The following is an 18322-nucleotide window of genomic DNA, read 5'->3' on the forward strand; positions in this document are numbered from 1 at the left end:
CTGTGCGTTGATGACGGTTACGACGAGGATGAAGTACAATACCTGATGAAAGAAGCTATGGTGCCTCATGTGCACGAGGTGAGTAGTAGTACATAGTACATGCTGCCGCAACACGGCACAGTAGACGTGATGGTGTGGTGCAGCTGTGAGACGCTGCGGGGAAAGCTCCCAAGACGCCATCAACCCCATGTGCTGTGCTTTCATTGGATGATGTGCTTGACGAAGAACCACGGCTGTCGCAGCTATGTTCGCACTGGCAACGACTGGTATGAGCATTCTGCAACATGAGAAAGTAAAGACGAGGATGAAGGATGAGGCGGCAAGTCCTTCAATAGCTATATGCACACATCCAAAACCTGCCTAACAGCCACCTGCTCCGCCTCAAGTATCTATTGTTACACATCGGAAGGACTTTTCTCTGATACAGTCTCTTGACAGATCTTCAATCATGCTCAGATTCTTCGTCATGAGCTTAGCCCATAACCATGCCCTTGAGACCAGAAATGTCGCCCTCCTTGGCCGCAATCTCAAAGTAACTGCAGGGATTATCAGCAATGTTCTGAGCTCACGGATGGAACAATTTCTATACCTGTAGATGATCGTGACGGCCATGAGAATACCAGTACCACTGCCCAAAGCGCCCATGAGATCCGAAGTAATCGACAGAGCACCAATGCACGCGCCACCGAAAGCAGCAGCGGTAGGAATGACACGCTTGAGTTCACGGTACATGGACTCATCACGATGACCAGCCATGACCAGACCCTGATCCTTGAGTTGCTTAGCCACATCCCTTGGGCTAGACCCAGAAACCTCAATCCAAGTCTTGCTGAAAGCCGCACAAGCAGTAAGCATATAAGCAGCGAAGATGGCGGTGTGAAGCGGATCCATGATGGCGTCGGTGATGTTGAGGGGAGGCGACATGTAGTAGACCAGACCGGACGCGGGCATGACTTGGCTGGTGCCTTCGCGCGCTTCCCAGACACCGATCATGCGGACGAGGAGGTTCTCGGGGAGCTTGTTGTAGAGGGCTTGGCTGAGGAGGAAGACGTTGGAGGAGAGGGCGGATTGAAGCATGATGGGCATGTTGCTGGTGTAGAAGAGGCGGACGGGGTACGAGCCGCGCATACCACGCTGGCGGGAGGACTTGACTGGGATTTCGACGCGGAAGCCTGTGAAAACATATTAGTAGGATGTTGGGGATGCGATCGGCTTCTGTACGTACCCTGCAAGTAGATGACGGCAGAGAAGACAATGATGGTGGAGATCAGGTTCATGACATTGGGGAGGTTCTGCCTGTAGAAAGCCTCACGCAGAGCCAGCTGCTTGTTTGGCCAAGTGATGAGCAAGTGGACGAGCGCAATGATGGCGCCCTCAAATTCCGGACCACGGCCAGTGTTGACAGTGGTGGGAGAGAAAGCACGCCAGACGATGGACTCGCAGATGTTGGTCGCAATGAAGAGCGAGATACCGCTGCCAAGACCGTAGCCCTTCTGGAGCAGCTCATCGAGGAGGACGACCACAATAGCGGCAGTAAGCAGCTGCACGATGAGCAGAACGCAGATACCGGCACCGAGATCAGCTGGTGGGCCGTAGAGACCAGTCAGGACAAAGGTACAGGCTTGGCCGAAGGAGATGACGATGGCGAGGAGCTTTTGTGCGGTCTGGTAGAGTTCGCGATCAGACTTGAGGTCGAGGTTGACGTCGATGAGATGGGTGCCGGCCAAGAGCTGGAAGACCATGCCGGAGGAGATGATGGGTGTGATGCCGAGTTCCATGAGGGTACCTCTGTTACTCGCCATCATCATACGCAGCCAGTATAGCGGATCCGCATTATCTGGAAACTGTCAGATCTTGCTCTTGTAGCCAGCTCATTCCTGCTCGTACCAGATGACACAATGCCGTATAATGGCATCTGGCTCATCACCAAGAAAATGACCAACGTCACACTTGTCCATATTATCCTTTGCTGGAAGGGCACCTTCGTCTCGGGGACCGCTACTTCAGGGATGAGAGGCGTGAAGGGTTTCACCTGTCATGTGTGAGTATTTGTGCGTCTTTTGCCAATGGCAGGTGTTTGAATATTCGCATACAAGGTCCAAGAAGCGTACTACGAAAGGAGTATGTTAGCGCGTGATCACAATCAGAACAGCAAAGTGGAGCCTCGAGCATGCCCATCACGCGCGAGGCTTCGACCACATTGCTGGTATGGCGGCGAGGAAGTAGTAGGGGGATACACACATCCAGACATGATGGCGGTGGTCGGGTGAGCTTTGATGTGCTCCTGGTGCTGGGTTGTGGTTTTACGTCGCCGTCAAGACGTGGTTGCTATGAACGCTGTTCGAAAGGAAAGGGGAAGAAAACTTGCACGTGTCGAGTCTCGTGTACTGATCACACGTATGGTATAGAAGGAGAGAGACTTTGGGGATGAATTTCGATGTGTCGAGCTAGAGCTAGATGGACACTTTGCTTCATCGTCCAGCACTGGCTGGTGCGGCAAGCAATTCCGCTGTCTCGTCTTGTCTCAATGGCGGCACGATCCCCCGCTGTGCCCTGAACACGTTATCACGACTTCAAATATGCTATGAACTATGTATATAGCCAACTTTGGTGAAAGAGTCAATCTGCAAACTCAGTGTACAGCTGAGGATGGCCTATACCGTGGCTTGGTCGCTATGGGCTATTTAAGTGTACCAATGCGGTATCAATGGTCTGGTGGCCCAGCATATGGACATCTCGTGCGCCGCCAGCAACTCCAGTATACTTGACAAAAGCCCTTGATCTCAGTTGACTTCCACTGCATGTTTTGGAAACTCTTCCTATACAAAACCATGCATCCGTATCGAAGTGTGAATGCTTGAAGAGTGAAGTGCTTCACTCGTGCCGAGGCAAAACCTACAACCTCAGGCACACATTTTCGCGCCAAGACTTGCACACTAGAACTTTCAGAATTGATGCATGTCGACCTCGAATTTGTAGAGCGTCGACAAGCACACCGCCAACCACCACAACAATGTCGCACAGGAAGTTCGAAGCGCCTCGCCACGGCTCTCTGGCCTTCTTGCCTAGGAAGAGGGCTGCCAGACATAGTGCGTGGACCATATACCGACTGTAAAGACTGCAAATACTGACCATGTGAAGGGGGCAAGGTGAAGTCCTTCCCTAAGGATGATCCCAAGGCCAAGGTGCACCTCACCGCCGCCATGGGCTACAAGGCGGGCATGACCACCATCGTGCGCGACTTGGACCGCCCCGGTGCGAAGCTGCACAAGAAGGAGATCGTCGAGGCCGCCACGGTCATCGAAACTCCTCCGGTACGAGACTTGGCGCCAATACCATATATGGCATGCGCTGATCCGTACATAACAGATGATGGTTGTTGGTTTGGTCGGCTACATCGAGACCCCTCGTGGCCTGCGCTCGTTGACCACTGTGTGGGCTGAGCATCTCTCCGACGAGCTCAAGAGGCGATTCTACAAGAACTGGTACCGCAGCAAGAAGAAGGCCTTCACCAAGTACGCCAAGAAGCACGCTGAAGAGGGCTCGAAGAATATCACACAGGAGCTCGAGCGCATGAAGAAGTACTGCACCGTCATCCGTGTCCTCACCCACTCCCAGATCGGCATGACCCCGCTCAAGCAGAAGAAGGCACACTTGATGGAGATTCAGGTCAACGGTGGCTCCATCGCCGACAAGATCGAGTTCGGCCACGGTCTCTTCGAGAAGCCCGTCGAGATCGACAGCATCTTCGAGCAAGACGAGATGATCGACTGCATCGCCGTCACCCGCGGTCACGGTTACCAGGGTGTCACCAGCAGATGGGGCACGAAGAAGCTGCCTCGCAAGACGCACAAGGGTCTCCGCAAGGTCGCTTGTATCGGTGCATGGCATCCTTCCCACGTGCAGTGGACTGTGGCTCGTGCTGGTCAGATGGGTTACCACCACCGTACTTCCGTCAACCACAAGGTCTACCGTATTGGCAAGGGCACCGACGAGGGCAATGCCAGCACAGACTTTGACGTCAGCAAGAAGAAGATCACCCCGTAAGTCAGCTTTACCTCCATGTGAAGCTACAACGAACTAACATTGACGCAGAATGGGTGGCTTCGTCCGCTACGGCGAGGTAAAGAACGACTTCGTGCTCCTCAAGGGCTCCGTACCCGGCACGAAGAAGCGTGTCATGACCCTCCGCAAATCCATGTTCACCCACACTGCCCGTCGCGCGCTCGAGAAGATCGATCTCAAGTGGATCGACACCTCGTCCAAATTCGGTCATGGTGTATACCAGACCCCGGCCGAGAAGAGGCAGGCTCAAGGTACGCTCAAGAAGGATCTTACTGTCGCTGCTTAGGCGTGTCTGGTGTCCTCCTTCTTGTCTCAGCGTTCTCATGGATTCATGGGTTTGGCGTTTCACATGGCTTTCCCACTCGTCTTCACGATGATGGTGGGGGCTGGGGGGAATGTGTTAGGTAGTGCCGCCAAAGAAAACGTTCATCATGATTTACTCGTTACGTTTGACATTACTTGGAAGCTCACTTGTGACCTTTGCTTTTCAGACAAGGTAAATGTAAAGCTCACGCTATAGCTACCCCTGTCTTTGCCATCCCTACACTTCTTCTTACTTGATATCACATCGCATCACTACGTAGCACTCCCCTCACGAAAACCTGACCACGATGGACGCCGACACACCACCGCCACCGCCGTCCCCGAAGACCAAGACGAAGTCCCTTCTCGCCGCCCTGTGGAAGCTTTTCGCAATCATCGTCAGGTTCCTGGAACAACGTAAGTTAGACCTCATTAGTGTTTTGCGATTTCAGGCTAGGGAAAGGCAGAAGCTGGCGATGGCGGTTGGGGGGGAGCAGGAGATGAGGTTATTGGAAGAGGGTACGACGAGGAAGAAGAAGGAAGAGAAGGGCGAGGAGATATTGAAGGTGGTTTGTCAGGTTAGTCTTTTCCCCCCTTTATTTCTTTCTTTCTTTCTTTCTTGGTTTGACTTCGGTTTGCTTGCTTACTTGCTTGCTGGCTGGTTTTTGACCTCACTTCACGAGTGAGGGGGCGAAGAAGCTTGAAGGTTGGGAGAAGGTCTTTGCATCTGCATTTTTGTGGGAGACAGTAGTGCTGCCTACGCAACAAAGGGCTTCGCACTCACGTTCACTGCCTGCCACGCTCGCCGTCACTGATACCAATTTCGCTTTTTGCCACGCATTCGCATTCACAACCCACAACGCGTCACCACTTTCACAAGAGAAATCATGGCTGACGCGACCACCACCGTGGCGGAACAGAAGAAATACAAGGACGACTACTATCTCATCGAATCGTGCCTCGAAGACCACCACTCCGTCCTGGCCGACAACTTCGGTGATGACGAACAGCAGGTCCTGAACACCGCCATCGTCAAGGACCGCCGTACCGATGAGCATGGCTGGGATCTGGCCTTGGCGATGCAGCGGATCGTCACGGAGGGGGATGGGTATAGTGTCATCACCCGGAAAGTCTATGGACGGAAGAGGGGGGATGAGATCCAGTTGTTTGGGCCTGAAGGGGAGATGTTGAGAGAGGTGGGGGAGATGGCGTGGTTTATGGAGATGAAACGGGGGTTTTTTGTCTATGGGGAGGCGGAAGAGGTAAGTCTCAGTGCTCTATCTCTACGCCTATGACGTTCAACATCACTAACCGCAATGCCAGTCCCCGACAGAACAGTGCATCACCTCTCTCAAACAAGCCATCACCGCCTGGTCAACCACGATCGCCATCCCAGCCTCTCACGTCCTCCTCGCAGGTGCCGGCCAAACCAAGGAGAAACAACTCCGCCTCGCCATCATCATCCTGGACGAACCGGACTTCCTCTCCTTCCTCCACTCCACCAAACCCCACTACATCAAAGACAAGAGAGCCTACCCCATCTGCGGCACTTACTATGCCGGGACCGTGACCCGCCATATCGGGACTAAGAAGTTTCGATCCTGCTTCACGCCTACTTTTCAACTCGTGGATCCGGTCTTCATCAACGACTCCTCTTCTACGGCTGATTCGGCTGCGTTGGCCGCTGCCAAGAAGAAGAAAGAAGAATTGAGGAAGAAAGAGTCTAAGGCTAGGAAGAAGGCGAGGAAAGCCGCTGAGGCTGCGGAAGAGGAGGAGGAGGGGAAGGCTCGCGAGGAGGCGGCTAAGGGGGCCGCGAGGTTAGACGAAGGTGGGTATAGTTCCTCGAACCAGGAGATTCGGGAGGGAAAGACACCGGACCTTCAATCCTCCTCTCCATCTCCCTCCTTCACCGACGACTGTGGCTGGTGCTGATGAGTAGGGCATGTCTGATGCTGCTGAAGTCCGGATCTTTGATCTTGAGGCTCAGGAGGGACAGGAGAAGTGTGGGGGAGGCGATTGCAGGAGGTGGGAGGTGTTTTTGTTGTGACTCCTGGAGAGATGAAGAGGTTTTTGATGGAGTGCTGGTTGATGGTAGCTGGCTCCAGAGGTTTAGGAGAGAGTTGGGCTTAGTGGGGATGCTGGTTGTATGCGGGAGTTCAGCTGGATAGCGAGCGTCCTCGTTGATAGCTTGAAGTTTCTTTGGCTATGAATAAATGAATCGAACCGAACCGAAATGGCTTGACGAACATCGCCTTCTCCAACCTTCATATACCAGTGTGCATTGTGCACACTTGTAGTCTGCCTAGCTCTGTGAGATATCAGTGTATCCCGTCTCCGATGGTACTGCCAGGACAAGTGTGTCGCTGGAAGCAATACCCTTTACTGCGATTAATGCGAGCAGTCGACACCCGTAGTCCATCCACTGTTCGTATCCCCGGTGTGAGAGAGATAGCTGAGAGGTAGGAAGTTGACCTTCAGGCACTACAGGATTGATGTGCCGGCGGAGGGAAGAGAAGTGGCCAATAGAGATCACTGACGATGGAGCTCATGACATCTCTCTGCGTCCCCATCCCCAGCAGAAGGACTCCAAGCCAGCCAGTCAGTCCTCTGAGTGGTCCAATTACTTCCCGCTTAGCATTGCAGAGAGCATAGTAAGCAATCAACCTCGACTCTGGGTCAGTATATATGAGACCCCCTCTGGAGGAGAATAGCATCTAAGAAGTGGATAAAGTGTTGTGTACCAAGAACCGCTAATAAAAATGCCGCTCTAACAACACATCGAACCACCACCACTCCTCTCAATAGACATAAGGACATCTCAGGTCCATGTTACCACTGTCGTCCTCCTCCAGCGGCAACTCCGTACACACGACTCGAACGTGGGAGCGGACAAAGGTGGTAAACCTCATGAGTACCCCATCGTCCACTCAACCATACCGTCCGAGCCCCACACGCGCGCCATAGGCCTCACAAGAAACCCGCGCTCTCCCACCCACCTCAAGCATCCTCAAATTCCACCCACATCTCCTCCCCCCCCTAACCACTCCCCAGCCTCGAGTATATGTCCCCCCACCCCATCACGCCTCATCCCGATAAAACCGCTTCAACGCCCCCTCCGCCTCCTTAAACTCCCTCTTGGCCTGCTCAATCGTACTCGCACAGCTCGCCAAACTCTTCCCATCATCCGCCTCCTCCACCGTCCCCGTCTCATCCTTGCGCGCGCCAAAATGCTGGATCTTCTCGCACGAGTCCTTGAGTTTCGTGATGCCGAGGGTGGCGGAGGAGCCCTTGAGGAAGTGGCCTTGGGCGGAGAGGGCGTCGAGGTCCTTTTTTTTTCTAACCAACCGGAAGGAGAGGTGGGTTAGCACGGTTGGGGGAATGTGAGTGGAGGGGTTTGGTATTTACAGGTTCTCGTCCATACTGGTGAAGGTATTCTCGGCCTGCGTGAAGAAGTCGTAGACTATACTCTTGCTGAATTCCCGCTCGTCTTCATCGTCGTCCATTTCGAGGATCTAATCGTCACCAGATGCAACTATTAGCAATCCCACCCGTACACCACATCCTCGTGACCCAGGTCCCCCTGCCTGCTCTCTGTTGGGCCGTGCATACCTGCTCAAACGTCGCCGCATCAATACTGTCACCCAGATCCGCCAAAGAAGTCGAGCCGTCCTCGGACTGTAAGAGAAAGGAGGCGTCAGTACCGGTGCTGTGTGTGAATTTTGCGGAGGAAGCAGAGTGCGTGGTGGTGGCACTGGGGTTGAGCGCAGGGCGTGCGGTGGTGGTGATGGGGGTGCAACATGCTGATGTACAGGCTGCTCTCGATTCCGCTTTTGCTGGTGGTCAGGGTATATCGCCTGCTATACTCGCGCACTCAAGCTGCTGGGCTAGGCTAGGGTGGAAGAAGAAGAGGAAGAAGAAGAGGAAGAAGAGATGGGAGTGCGTACTCGGACATCCTGGGAGGTTGATGATGCCATGGTTGGCTATGTCCCCTTCTCGGTTCAAGCACGGCAAGAGATGTAAGTAGCTTGCCGGCTCTGCAGCTAGTAGTCCTTCGGGTAGTGTCGAGTGGGTATAAGTAGTAGTATTAGTAGTAGTAGTAGTATTCAGATTAGACTCAGGTATAGTCGTGTTGCAGGGTCTTCCACGATAGCAGCAGCGAGCTCAGACAGTAGTGAGAGTCGTGGTTGGATATCGTGGGGTACGGTAGGTAGTGCCTTTCGGATAAGAAGTCGTGCCAAGGTCAGGCAAGGTCGGATTAGGTCGTGAGCTCTGCTGCTGTACTCGCGGGCAAATTTGGGAAAATGTTCCTGAGGGTGGGGCGGGGCGGTGATGTCAGACGTTGGATGTCGTCGAGGTCGTCGTGGTGAGAGGTGAGGGGCCCAGCGCTAGCGAGCTCTAAAATTGAAAGAGTGAGTGGAGGTCGCGTGGGTTGGTGTCGATCTCCCGCTGTAGGGTTTGGGTAAGAACAATGGTTGGATTTCTCCCTGAAAAGCTTCCTCGGATGTAGGCTAAGCTGTTTTCTGGAAGAACTTTAGGAAGCGCTGCCGGAGCCGAGGAATGGGCGGCGACCGGGGGTGAGATGTCTGTTCACCGGTGGAAGGGCACTATGGCTCGGTGGGGCCAGGTTCGGAGGGGTAGACGAAAGTGTGAGTGGATACGGACTAGGGATTTTTTGGGGGGCTACAGCACTCGATCCAGCGCACGATGGTGACAAGCGGCTTGTATAATCAGAAGCTGTATTATCGACAATTGATTAGAAGCAGCTGTGTTGACGGCAAGCCGAACTCGCATTCACTGGGCCTCGTCCGCGCTTCACAATGCCGATGGCCGACTCGGTACTATTAGCTGCGACTGATTGATGTCGCACAGAACATTGACCTCTGGCGTCATCGCGCGTGGGAGCCACGATTTTCCCATTCATACAACGTACCGTCGGCTACATATGCGTGGCAGTACTGTTACTGGTACTGGAGTACTACTCTCGGCAAGCAAATTCCCTACCAACATCCCATCACTTTCACCCAAGTCCATCAACATATACAGTATTCCATTTCCTCAACGTCTTCTTCGATCCCGTCTCGAAATTCCAGCAAGCAGAAACCCCCGACGTCATGCTCCCCACAAACGGGCCCTGCATCGTGCCCCAAGCAGAGAATATATTCATCTAGACCTCAGTCTTTTCAATCCTCCACCATCGACTCCACACTTTGCACAACGCCCCGGCTGAGCTGAGGAAGTGGAGCCCCATCACGGACGATATCCTGCATTCTGATATACTACGTCAGAGATCAGCACTTGCAACTTCCTCTTTTAGTTAGGTAGTTCTGCGGTGAATGGGGTTCGGACCACTTGGCCGGGGGACGGGGACGCTAGAGCTGCACGATCAATAGCGTGCCTTGCCCTTGCGGAAAATCTGCAGCGGCAAGACACGTGGATCGCGAAAGCTTCCGGTCGGTTCGCGTTCGTAGGAGTCTGGTAAGCTAGATGTGCTTGGGGACCGATACGGAGCTGACCGGCCACATGGTGCTGTTGCATGACTCTGCACATGTGGTAGGAGAACGACGGAAACGTGGTGCCGGCGGTTGATATGCAAGGGTTCCAGTTGCTACGGTACTACCACCTCAGCACTGGTCTAGGAATTGCTGGAAGCCCATCTATCCACCCATCATGCGACTATTCGATGCATTTCTACAGAAAGACCCTCCATGCTCATGCTGCTTCTATCGTACACCCACCCACCATCAGTTCATCCTCCCGCCCCGAGTCAAGCCAAAATCCACACCCGTCATGCGTGCCCGTTGGCCTCCTCAACGCGAACAGACCCACGCGCTTCCGAGCGGCTCTTACTCAAAGCAACATCATAGTAGCTAGCCTGCTCTACCAACCACAACCCATCTCAACCAGTAATCTTAAAAATACTCTCCGCCAACCTCCCAACATTCTCCGACGTAATGCCCGCCACACTAATCCGTCCATCCTTCGTGGCATAAACCGAATGCTCCTCCGCCAGCTTCGTCATCTGCTCCGCCGTGAGACCAGTGTAGGCAAACATGCCGATCTGGTCGGTGATGTGATCCCATTTCCGCTGACTCCCCAACTTCTCCAGATTCTCCTTCAACAGCGCCCTCATCTTGATGATGCGGTCGGCCATCCCTTTCACCTCACCCAGCCATTGCTGGTTTAAGCTACTGTCGTTGAGGATCTGGGAGGCGATGCGTGCGCCGTGGACGGGGGGGTTGGAGTAGAGTGGTCGGACGAGGATTTTGATCTGGGAGTCTACGCGGGCCTTTTCCTCCGCGGACTCGGCGACGATGGAGAAGGCGCCGACCCGCTCACCGTAGAGGCCCATGTTTTTGGCGAAACTTTGTGCGAGACACGGTTGATGTCCCTGCTCGATGAAGTGGCGGAGGGAGAAGGCGTCGCGGTCAGTGTCGCCGGAGGCGAAACCTTGGTAGGCCATGTCGAAGAAGGGGTAGTGGTTGCCTTCTTTCACGGCGTCGCTTATGCCTTTCCATTGCTCTTCTGTCGGGTCGATGCCGGTGGGATTGTGCGCGCAGGCGTGGAGGAGGAGAATGCTGTTCTTAGGCATGGCCTTGATGTCTGCGATCATGCCGTCGAAGTCCAGGCCGATGGTGTCTTTGTTGTAGTATCTGTATTGCTTGACTTCGAGCCCGCTGTCGAGGAAAACGGCTTTGTGGTTCGCCCATGATGGGGTGGGGATGTAGATGGTTTTGGCGTGGGGATAGTGGCGTTGGAGGAAGGCACCGCCTATTCGGAGTGCGCCAGTGCCGGAGATGGACTGGGTGATGGCGATACGGCCTTCTTTCAAGGGAGCGCTGTTGGGACCGTAAGCCAGGAGAGCGGCGCCTTTGACGAATTCGGGTACACCTGTAATGCCGGCGTATTCTTTGTCCAGATTCTTCTGCACAACGGCTTGTTCGGCCTGGTGGACGGAGGGAAGGACGTAGGGTTTGCCCTTGTCGTCACGGTAGGCGCCGACGCCGAGATTGATCTTCTTTGGGTGGCTGTCCTTTTTGAAGGCTTCGGTGATGCCGAGGATGGCGTCGGGTGGGCCTTGGGGGACTTGCGACCAGGCGGAAGCAGAACGGAGGGTTTGATGTGAGACGGTGGCCGAGCGAGATGGCACTGCGGCCGCGCGTTGGAGGAGGGTTTTGGTGAGCATGGTGTCAATGGGAGGGTAGTATGGAGACGGGATGGACAGGAGGTGACTGATCGGTCGTGTGCAAGTGATGGAAGTGGATCGGGTTGTTTACGATGAAGAATAATAATATGGGGCCCCAAGAGTCAACGGCGAAAGACGGACGAAAGATGGACGAAAGACGGAAATGTTTCAAGCTTCAGCACGGATCACATTCGGAGAAACTGCCGCCGAGCTGCCACGCTAGTGCACTAGGCCAAGATTTCACATGTCAAGTAGAAAGAAAGTTCGTGTGAAGAGGAAGTATTCTGTCGCAACAGGCATGGGGCGGTGACGACTTATTGTAAATTGCTAAGATGGCCGGACTGGAGACTCACGACCTCGTCAAGGCGAATGGCGAGGTCAAAGTGCAGAAGAAACGAGGTCCGCCGACCGCACAGCTGAATAAAGAGGAAGCGGCGGCGTTAGCGAAGCGGCAAGCGGAGGCTTCGAGGCAGTATGGGCGTGGTCGAGGTATCGATACCAAGTCGATCAAGGACAAGAAGATCCGCGGGAGTCTCAAAGCACTAGAGGAGCGAAATAAGGAGGCGGCACTCAAGGCGAAGGATGCTGAGATTCTACTGGAAAATGAATCGGGATTCCTTGAGCCTGAGGGGGAGCTGGAGAAGACGTATAAAGTCCAGCAGGATGATCTAAGAAGCGGTGTGGGAGTGGAGACGGCCAAGAAGGGATTCGAGCTCAAGTTGGACTCCATGGGACCCTATACATTCGACTATACGAGGAATGGACGGGATCTACTTCTGGCCGGCCGGAAAGGACATGTCGCCACCATGGACTGGAGGACTGGTAAACTAGCCTGCGAACTACAGCTCGGCGAGACGGTGCGAGATGCCAAATGGCTCCACAACAACCAATACTTCGCCGTAGCCCAGAAGCGCAACGTATACATCTACGATCATCATGGCGTGGAGATCCACAATCTGGACAACCACGTCGAGGTCTCGCATATGGAGTTCCTACCCTACCATTTCCTCCTTGCCACCATCGGCAACGCTGGCTGGCTTAAATGGCAAGACACGAGTACAGGCAGACTAGTCATGGAAGTGGGCACCAAACAAGGCACCCCTACAGCCTTTGGCCAAAACCCCCACAACGCCATCATGCACGTCGGCCACCAGAACGGCACTGTCTCCCTCTGGTCACCCAACAGCACGACACCCCTAGTGAAAATGCTCTGCCATCACGGACCCGTCCGCTCCTTGGCAATGGACCGGGAAGGGCGATACATGATCTCCACAGGCCAAGACAAAAAAATGTCTGTCTGGGACATCCGAAACTACAAACCCGTGCACGAGTACTTCCTCCGCCAACCCGGCTCCAGCGTAGCGATCAGCGACCGTAACCTCACGGCCGTAGGCTGGGGCACCCAGACCACCATCTGGAAAGATCTCTTCTCCAAACACCGCTCCGACATCTCCGAGCAAGTCAAAGTCCAGTCACCGTACATGGCCTGGGGAGGCGAAGGCCAAACAATCGAACGGGTCCGCTGGTGTCCTTTCGAGGATATCCTGGGTATAGGCCACAACCGCGGCTTCTCTTCCGTCATCGTTCCCGGAGCTGGAGAACCGAATTTCGACGCCCTAGAACAGAACCCATACGAGAACCCTAAACAACGCCAAGAAGCAGAAGTGAACCAACTCCTCAACAAACTCCAACCGGAAATGATCGCGCTGAACCCGGAGTTCGTCGGCCAACTCGACCGGACATCACATGCACAGCGCCAGGCAGAGAAGGATCTGGATCGCAAGAGTGGGGTTGAGGCGGAGAGGGAGAGGATTGAGAAGCTCAAGAATCGGGGTAGAGGGAAGAATTCGAGTTTGAGGAAGTATTTGAGGAAGAAGGGGAATAGGAATGTGGTGGATGAGCATAAAATGAGGGTTTTGGAGATGAGGGAGGAGCAGGCGAAGAGGGCTAAGGAGGTTAAGGAGGGGAGGGGTGTGGGGGAGCTGGGACCGGCGCTGGCGAGGTTCGGGAGGAGGGGTGGTGGCTGAAGTGAATCCAGGAATGCACGGCGGACCTGCCTTTGCGCGGTCGGCGAGTAGTCGGGTCGGGAATGGCAAGAGCTCTGCACGGGCTCGCTCGAGACTATTACGAACCACCTACCGACTATGCAGTCCGCGTGGCTTCTTAGTCAGAGTGGTGGAACAGCGAAGATGATGGACTCCCAATCCCGTTATACCAAGTACGACTCTGAGGATCGCACCTTTCACTACAGAGGCTTTACGGAGCTCGACCTTCAAGCTGCGGGATATGCGGGTCACGAGACAGCGTGCCCTTTAAGCTTGCATCTGCACCGCGTATCGCGAAGCGCGAGCGCCTTGCTACGCTCGCGCAGCATGATCTGCTTGGGCCAGCCGCGAAGGACTGGCTGGGTGGCGAGAGAAGCGTACATGGTCTTGCATGTGGCTAGTGGGCACCGCTACGTGTACGAGACTTGCTGGTGGAGAAGATGAAGAAGCAGATGCTGGTCATGATGACAGCCACTACAATAGGCTTCTGACAGCTGGAATCTCTCGCCTTTGGCCCATGACGCTTTTGGTATGTTTATGTATATATATATAGAATAGGTAACGACTGTGTCTGTAATATTCACACTCCTTCGCAACCACCCACCCGCTCCACTTCTACTTGCGTCCGCACCTTGTTGTCACGCTTCACTCGCATCTCGCCGCCCTGAGCTCAACCCTCCTCTCCTCTCCTATCTCGTCCGCTTCCTGTCTCATCCCCCATCCTCGCAACCTGTGCTTTGCCAGCCCGAAAGATCAGACAAAGCTAGAGCCCTCACTACTCTCCTTGACCCGATCTTCCGCCACCCGATCACGAGACCGCAGTCTGCGTCTCTTACTAGCCTTCCAAGCCTCCACCATTGCGACGAAGAGTACCAGACTCCCGAACACGAGTCCCCAGTCCGCACCATCCAGGTGGTCGTGTCGAAAGACCACGTGGTTGACAACGGGGATATAGATGATCGGAAAGGGCGTCACCATACCCACGCAGACGGCGATGAAGAGGAAACGGTTCTGCGTGATGAGGCGCAGATTCTGGACAAGACTGTTTCCTGAGCCGGGGTTGAGGTTGAAGAGGCTGTGAGTGAGGTGTTTAGCTTCCAGCGCCATGACTGAGAGGAGGACAGTGAGGACACTGTAAGCCGTCCCTCGAGCCCGATACGCCAGATCGCACGTTTCGTTGAAGTTCTCATTACAATCGATTCCCAGATCCCCGTCTCCAATTCTGAAGACGACGATAACGTAGGATACAAGGCAGAGACAGCCCATGATACTGCCGTAGATGAACTTGTCCACGATTAACTCTTTGGTGAAAACACCGGCTTTGAGGGAGTGAGGGGGTCGGGTCATTATATCTGCGGAGGCGCCTTCGAGTCCGAGGCCAATGGCTAGGAAGGATGAGGTGATTAGGTTGGCCCAGAGGATTTCGATGGGGGAGAGGGGGAAGACGGAGATGCCGTAGCGGTCTTGGAAGGCGAGGCCGACGAGGAGGAGGATTACTTGGGATATGTTTGAGATGAGGAGGTGGAGGAGGAACTGGGATCATGTTAGTTGGGAGGAGAGACTTTCTTGGTTGTGTGAGTGAGGTTGGGTTTACCTTCTGGATATTGTCGAACAAGCGGCGTCCTTCGCGGATGGCTGAGACGATGGAAGCGAAGTTGTCGTCGGTTAGGACCATATCGGCAGCTTCTTTACTAACGTCGCTTCCGTTCAGTCCCATCGCCACACCCACATCGGCGCCTTTTAGTGATGGAGCATCGTTGACGCCGTCGCCAGTCATCACGCAGTAGCGCCCTCTCCTGTGCAAAGCATGCAACATGCGCAGTTTACTTGATGGACTGCATCGAGCAAGTACAAATGGCAATGTCTCCATTTGGTCAAGTTCTCGATCTGATAGCTTATCAAATTCCAAGGCAGTCATGACGGCGGTGCTTGAGGCAGAGGATGGGACTTGAGGGCCGAGGATACCAATCTCCTTTGCAATAGTCGTAGCGGTCTTCAGATGGTCACCGGTGAGCATATGTACAGTTATACCAGCGGCCTGGCACTGCCTTATTGCGCCAGCTGACTCGAGACGAGGAGGATCGTAAAGGCCTACCAGACCACCGAAAGTAATATTCTGCTCGATGAAGTCGCGGTCAGATACTTTCTCTGTCATGCCGGGATCAAGGTGTTGATGGGCTAAGCAGAGCACACGCAATCCATCTGCTGCCATGGAATCTGCTCTCGCAAGTATATCTTTCTGCTGCTCGGCGCCCAGACTGAGTAAAGGTAGAAGAACTTCAGTAGCGCCCTTGGTGTATGAGCAGATTGAGCCAGTCCGGTCGTCTTGATAGACGACTGACATGCGCTTGATTGCCGAATCGAAGCCATGCTCCGCCAGCAGGGTCATAGGATGATCTGCAAGGATATCTTTCTTACTTTGTCCGACGCGCATGGCTAGTATTTGCAGGGCGATTTCTGTGGGCTCACCGGTGGCTGACCATAATCCTGAGTCTGTTGGCGCAGAGATAGTAGACAGATTGCATAAGGCAACTGTGTGAAAGAAGCTTTGAAGTTCACCTGGGCATACCATGATATTGCGATCGACAATATGGTCGTTAAGCTTCACAGTTCCGGTCTCTGGATTGAATGGGCTACCCTCTCCATCTACCGTGAGCAGACTTTGACTTGGAAGAAGCGCTTTTCGGGCCAGCATCTTGCCTTGTGTGAGTGTACCGGTCTTGTCCGAACATATGTTTGTAACAGCTCCGATTGCTTCCAGCGAGCCCATCTTGCGTACCACTACATTACCGCGAGCCATTGCCTTGGACCCAGTAGCAATGGTGATGGTCAATACGGCGATCAGAGATTCCGGTATGACAGCCACACCGACACAGATGGCATAGATAAGGGTCTCATTGTCGATCTCCCAGCTATTGGCGGAGAACACAATGATCGCGAGGAGAATGGCGAGTGCGAACAAGATCAAAGCGAAGTAAGAGAGCTTGACTTGGAGAGGTGTGCCAATCAGGCCCAGGCCGGACTTGAGACCATGCCATGCAGACTTGGCTGTACGTATCGGCCAGTTCTGCGTCTTGTCCTGTGTTCGTCCACTCTCGCGCAAGAGTTGTGCGATCTTGCCAATTTCGGTGTCCATTGCCGTTGCGAAGACGATACCAGAAGCTCTCCCGCGTGTGACGACAGTAGAAGAGTAAGCGATGTTGGTGCGGTCGCCAATAGGCAAGTCGTTGTCCTCGAAGATCATTTCAGCGTCTTTGGTGCAAGGTTTGGACTCTCCAGTCAACATAGCCTCATCGGTGGCGAAATTGACAGCAGTCATCAGCCTCAGGTCTGCTGGTACGATGTCTCCAACAGTCAGCTGTACTATTTCTCCGGGCACTAGATTTTCGGCCTTGGTTGTCATGAACTGGCGGGATCTGATGACATTACAGTCAGGTGCTGCTAATGCTAAGAGGGACTGTATGGTCTGCTCAGCGCGGTAATCTTGGGAGAAGCCGACAACGATGTTCAGGATGATGACGGCGGCAATGACACCTCCTTCGATAAAGTCGAGTGTCACCCAGCTGACGATCATCGCCAGCGCCAGTACCACGGTCAGGCTGTTCGCGACCTGTCGGATGAGAATACGCCACCAGGTAGTGCCTCCGGAGGCTTCGAGTCGATTAGGTCCATGCTCTTGGAGAAGACGTTCTGCTTCTGCGGTGGAGAGACCGGTGCTGTAGAGATACCATTAGCGAAAGAAACGTATAGCCAGGAGGTCTGAGCGCGTACGAGACATCAGTCTTCAGCTGCGTTGCAAGAGCAGGAATACTAAGCGTGTGTGCGACACGATTCGCGTGAGCTCTTTCACTGTCGTTGTGTGAAGCTATTGTAGTGGTTTTGTTGCCATAGCGAGACTCGCCCACGGACTTTTCAGTCAGATAATTGGACGAGCTCGCGCTCGGTATAGCGGGCGGGTCGCCATCGCCGACTTCTTCGGACGCAGCAACGCCAGTTGTGGCATGAGGGGCGTTACCAGAGTGGGTTCCGGTATTGTCGGCATGACTAGAAGGCTCTTCCATCGATTGACGGGCGTTGAAAGTCGAGCGTGATGTTTGGGGTACGCTTGAACTGGACAAGATCGAGGTTCAACTGGGAAAGAAAGGATGTAAGCAAGGTGGGATGGCGACAGATCCTTATCTAGGCTGTCACCTGCTTTCATGATCGTGTACCAAGATCCTGGTGCTCTTGGCGGTCATGCGTGTCCATGCTTGGCAATCCTGGACAAGTATCGAGGCGGTCGCTCGCATCTGCAGTAGTCATCGGGGACAACATGAAAGCCGGAGTTCACGATCAAGCCATGGTGTAACACGGTAGATTGATCTTTAGCCAGATGCACTCCGCTCTTTTGTCGATGCATATGTACATATATCACGACCCCGCATGCTGCCAAGTATGGGGACTCGGCGAAGGTGTGGCGTGGAGGGGACCAGTCAACATCTAACAGGTCGCCCAACTCGACGATTGTGCCAGTGCCGTGGTCATATCGGCTGTGTCAGTTTATGGGTTGCTGTCACCCATGGCTAGACAGAGATGCTGGCTGTACGGCTCCATGGCAGAACTTGAGACTCAAGCCAAGCCAAGGGCGCTCCACCACGCCGAGCACTTCAATGAGGCGCAGTGCAGGACGGACTATGAAGATGGCGTAGTTCATCCTCACTAGATCGTGGTGTAAACAGCTGTGGCG

General features: G+C 54.1%; 7 protein-coding genes across 7 annotated transcripts; 3 read left to right on the forward strand and 4 right to left on the reverse strand.

Annotated features, from left to right (window-relative positions):
- Nucleotides 1–472: 472 nt before the first annotated feature.
- Nucleotides 473–2251, reverse strand: SEC61 (translocon subunit; the record flags this gene model as incomplete). Its single annotated transcript, XM_064836015.1, has 6 exons — nt 473–536; nt 590–1172; nt 1226–1837; nt 1888–2032; nt 2094–2110; nt 2242–2251. The coding sequence occupies 6 exons, from the start codon at nt 2249–2251 to the stop codon at nt 473–475; spliced, it is 1431 nt and encodes a 476-aa protein (XP_064696224.1).
- Nucleotides 2252–3013: 762 nt separating this feature from the next.
- Nucleotides 3014–4351, forward strand: RPL3 (60S ribosomal protein L3; the record flags this gene model as incomplete). Its single annotated transcript, XM_064836016.1, has 4 exons — nt 3014–3089; nt 3142–3314; nt 3370–4043; nt 4096–4351. The coding sequence occupies 4 exons, from the start codon at nt 3014–3016 to the stop codon at nt 4349–4351; spliced, it is 1179 nt and encodes a 392-aa protein (XP_064696225.1).
- Nucleotides 4352–5255: 904 nt separating this feature from the next.
- On the forward strand, nt 5256–6300 carry LTS14_003312 (uncharacterized protein; the record flags this gene model as incomplete). Its single annotated transcript, XM_064836017.1, has 2 exons — nt 5256–5630; nt 5692–6300. The coding sequence occupies 2 exons, from the start codon at nt 5256–5258 to the stop codon at nt 6298–6300; spliced, it is 984 nt and encodes a 327-aa protein (XP_064696226.1).
- Nucleotides 6301–7445: 1145 nt separating this feature from the next.
- Nucleotides 7446–7871, reverse strand: YPD1 (Phosphorelay intermediate protein; the record flags this gene model as incomplete). The annotated part of the gene is made up of 2 exons (XM_064836018.1): nt 7446–7704; nt 7774–7871. The coding sequence occupies 2 exons, from the start codon at nt 7869–7871 to the stop codon at nt 7446–7448; spliced, it is 357 nt and encodes a 118-aa protein (XP_064696227.1).
- A 2393-nt stretch (nt 7872–10264) lies between these two features.
- AAT1 (aspartate transaminase aat1) lies at nt 10265–11551 on the reverse strand (the record flags this gene model as incomplete). The annotated part of the gene is made up of 1 exon (XM_064836019.1): nt 10265–11551. One exon carries the CDS (start codon nt 11549–11551, stop codon nt 10265–10267), a length of 1287 nt encoding a protein of 428 aa, XP_064696228.1.
- A 332-nt stretch (nt 11552–11883) lies between these two features.
- On the forward strand, nt 11884–13578 carry utp7 (putative U3 small nucleolar RNA-associated protein 7; the record flags this gene model as incomplete). Its single annotated transcript, XM_064836020.1, has 1 exon — nt 11884–13578. The coding sequence occupies one exon, from the start codon at nt 11884–11886 to the stop codon at nt 13576–13578; it is 1695 nt and encodes a 564-aa protein (XP_064696229.1).
- A 771-nt stretch (nt 13579–14349) lies between these two features.
- On the reverse strand, nt 14350–17657 carry LTS14_003316 (uncharacterized protein; the record flags this gene model as incomplete). The annotated part of the gene is made up of 3 exons (XM_064836021.1): nt 14350–15129; nt 15191–17312; nt 17368–17657. The coding sequence occupies 3 exons, from the start codon at nt 17655–17657 to the stop codon at nt 14350–14352; spliced, it is 3192 nt and encodes a 1063-aa protein (XP_064696230.1).
- Between the last annotated feature and the right edge of the window lie 665 nt (nt 17658–18322).

Source organism: Recurvomyces mirabilis (genome assembly GCF_035927965.1).
Source record: "Recurvomyces mirabilis strain CCFEE 5264 chromosome Unknown scaffold_7, whole genome shotgun sequence".
Lineage (NCBI taxonomy): Eukaryota > Fungi > Ascomycota > Dothideomycetes > Mycosphaerellales > Teratosphaeriaceae > Recurvomyces > Recurvomyces mirabilis.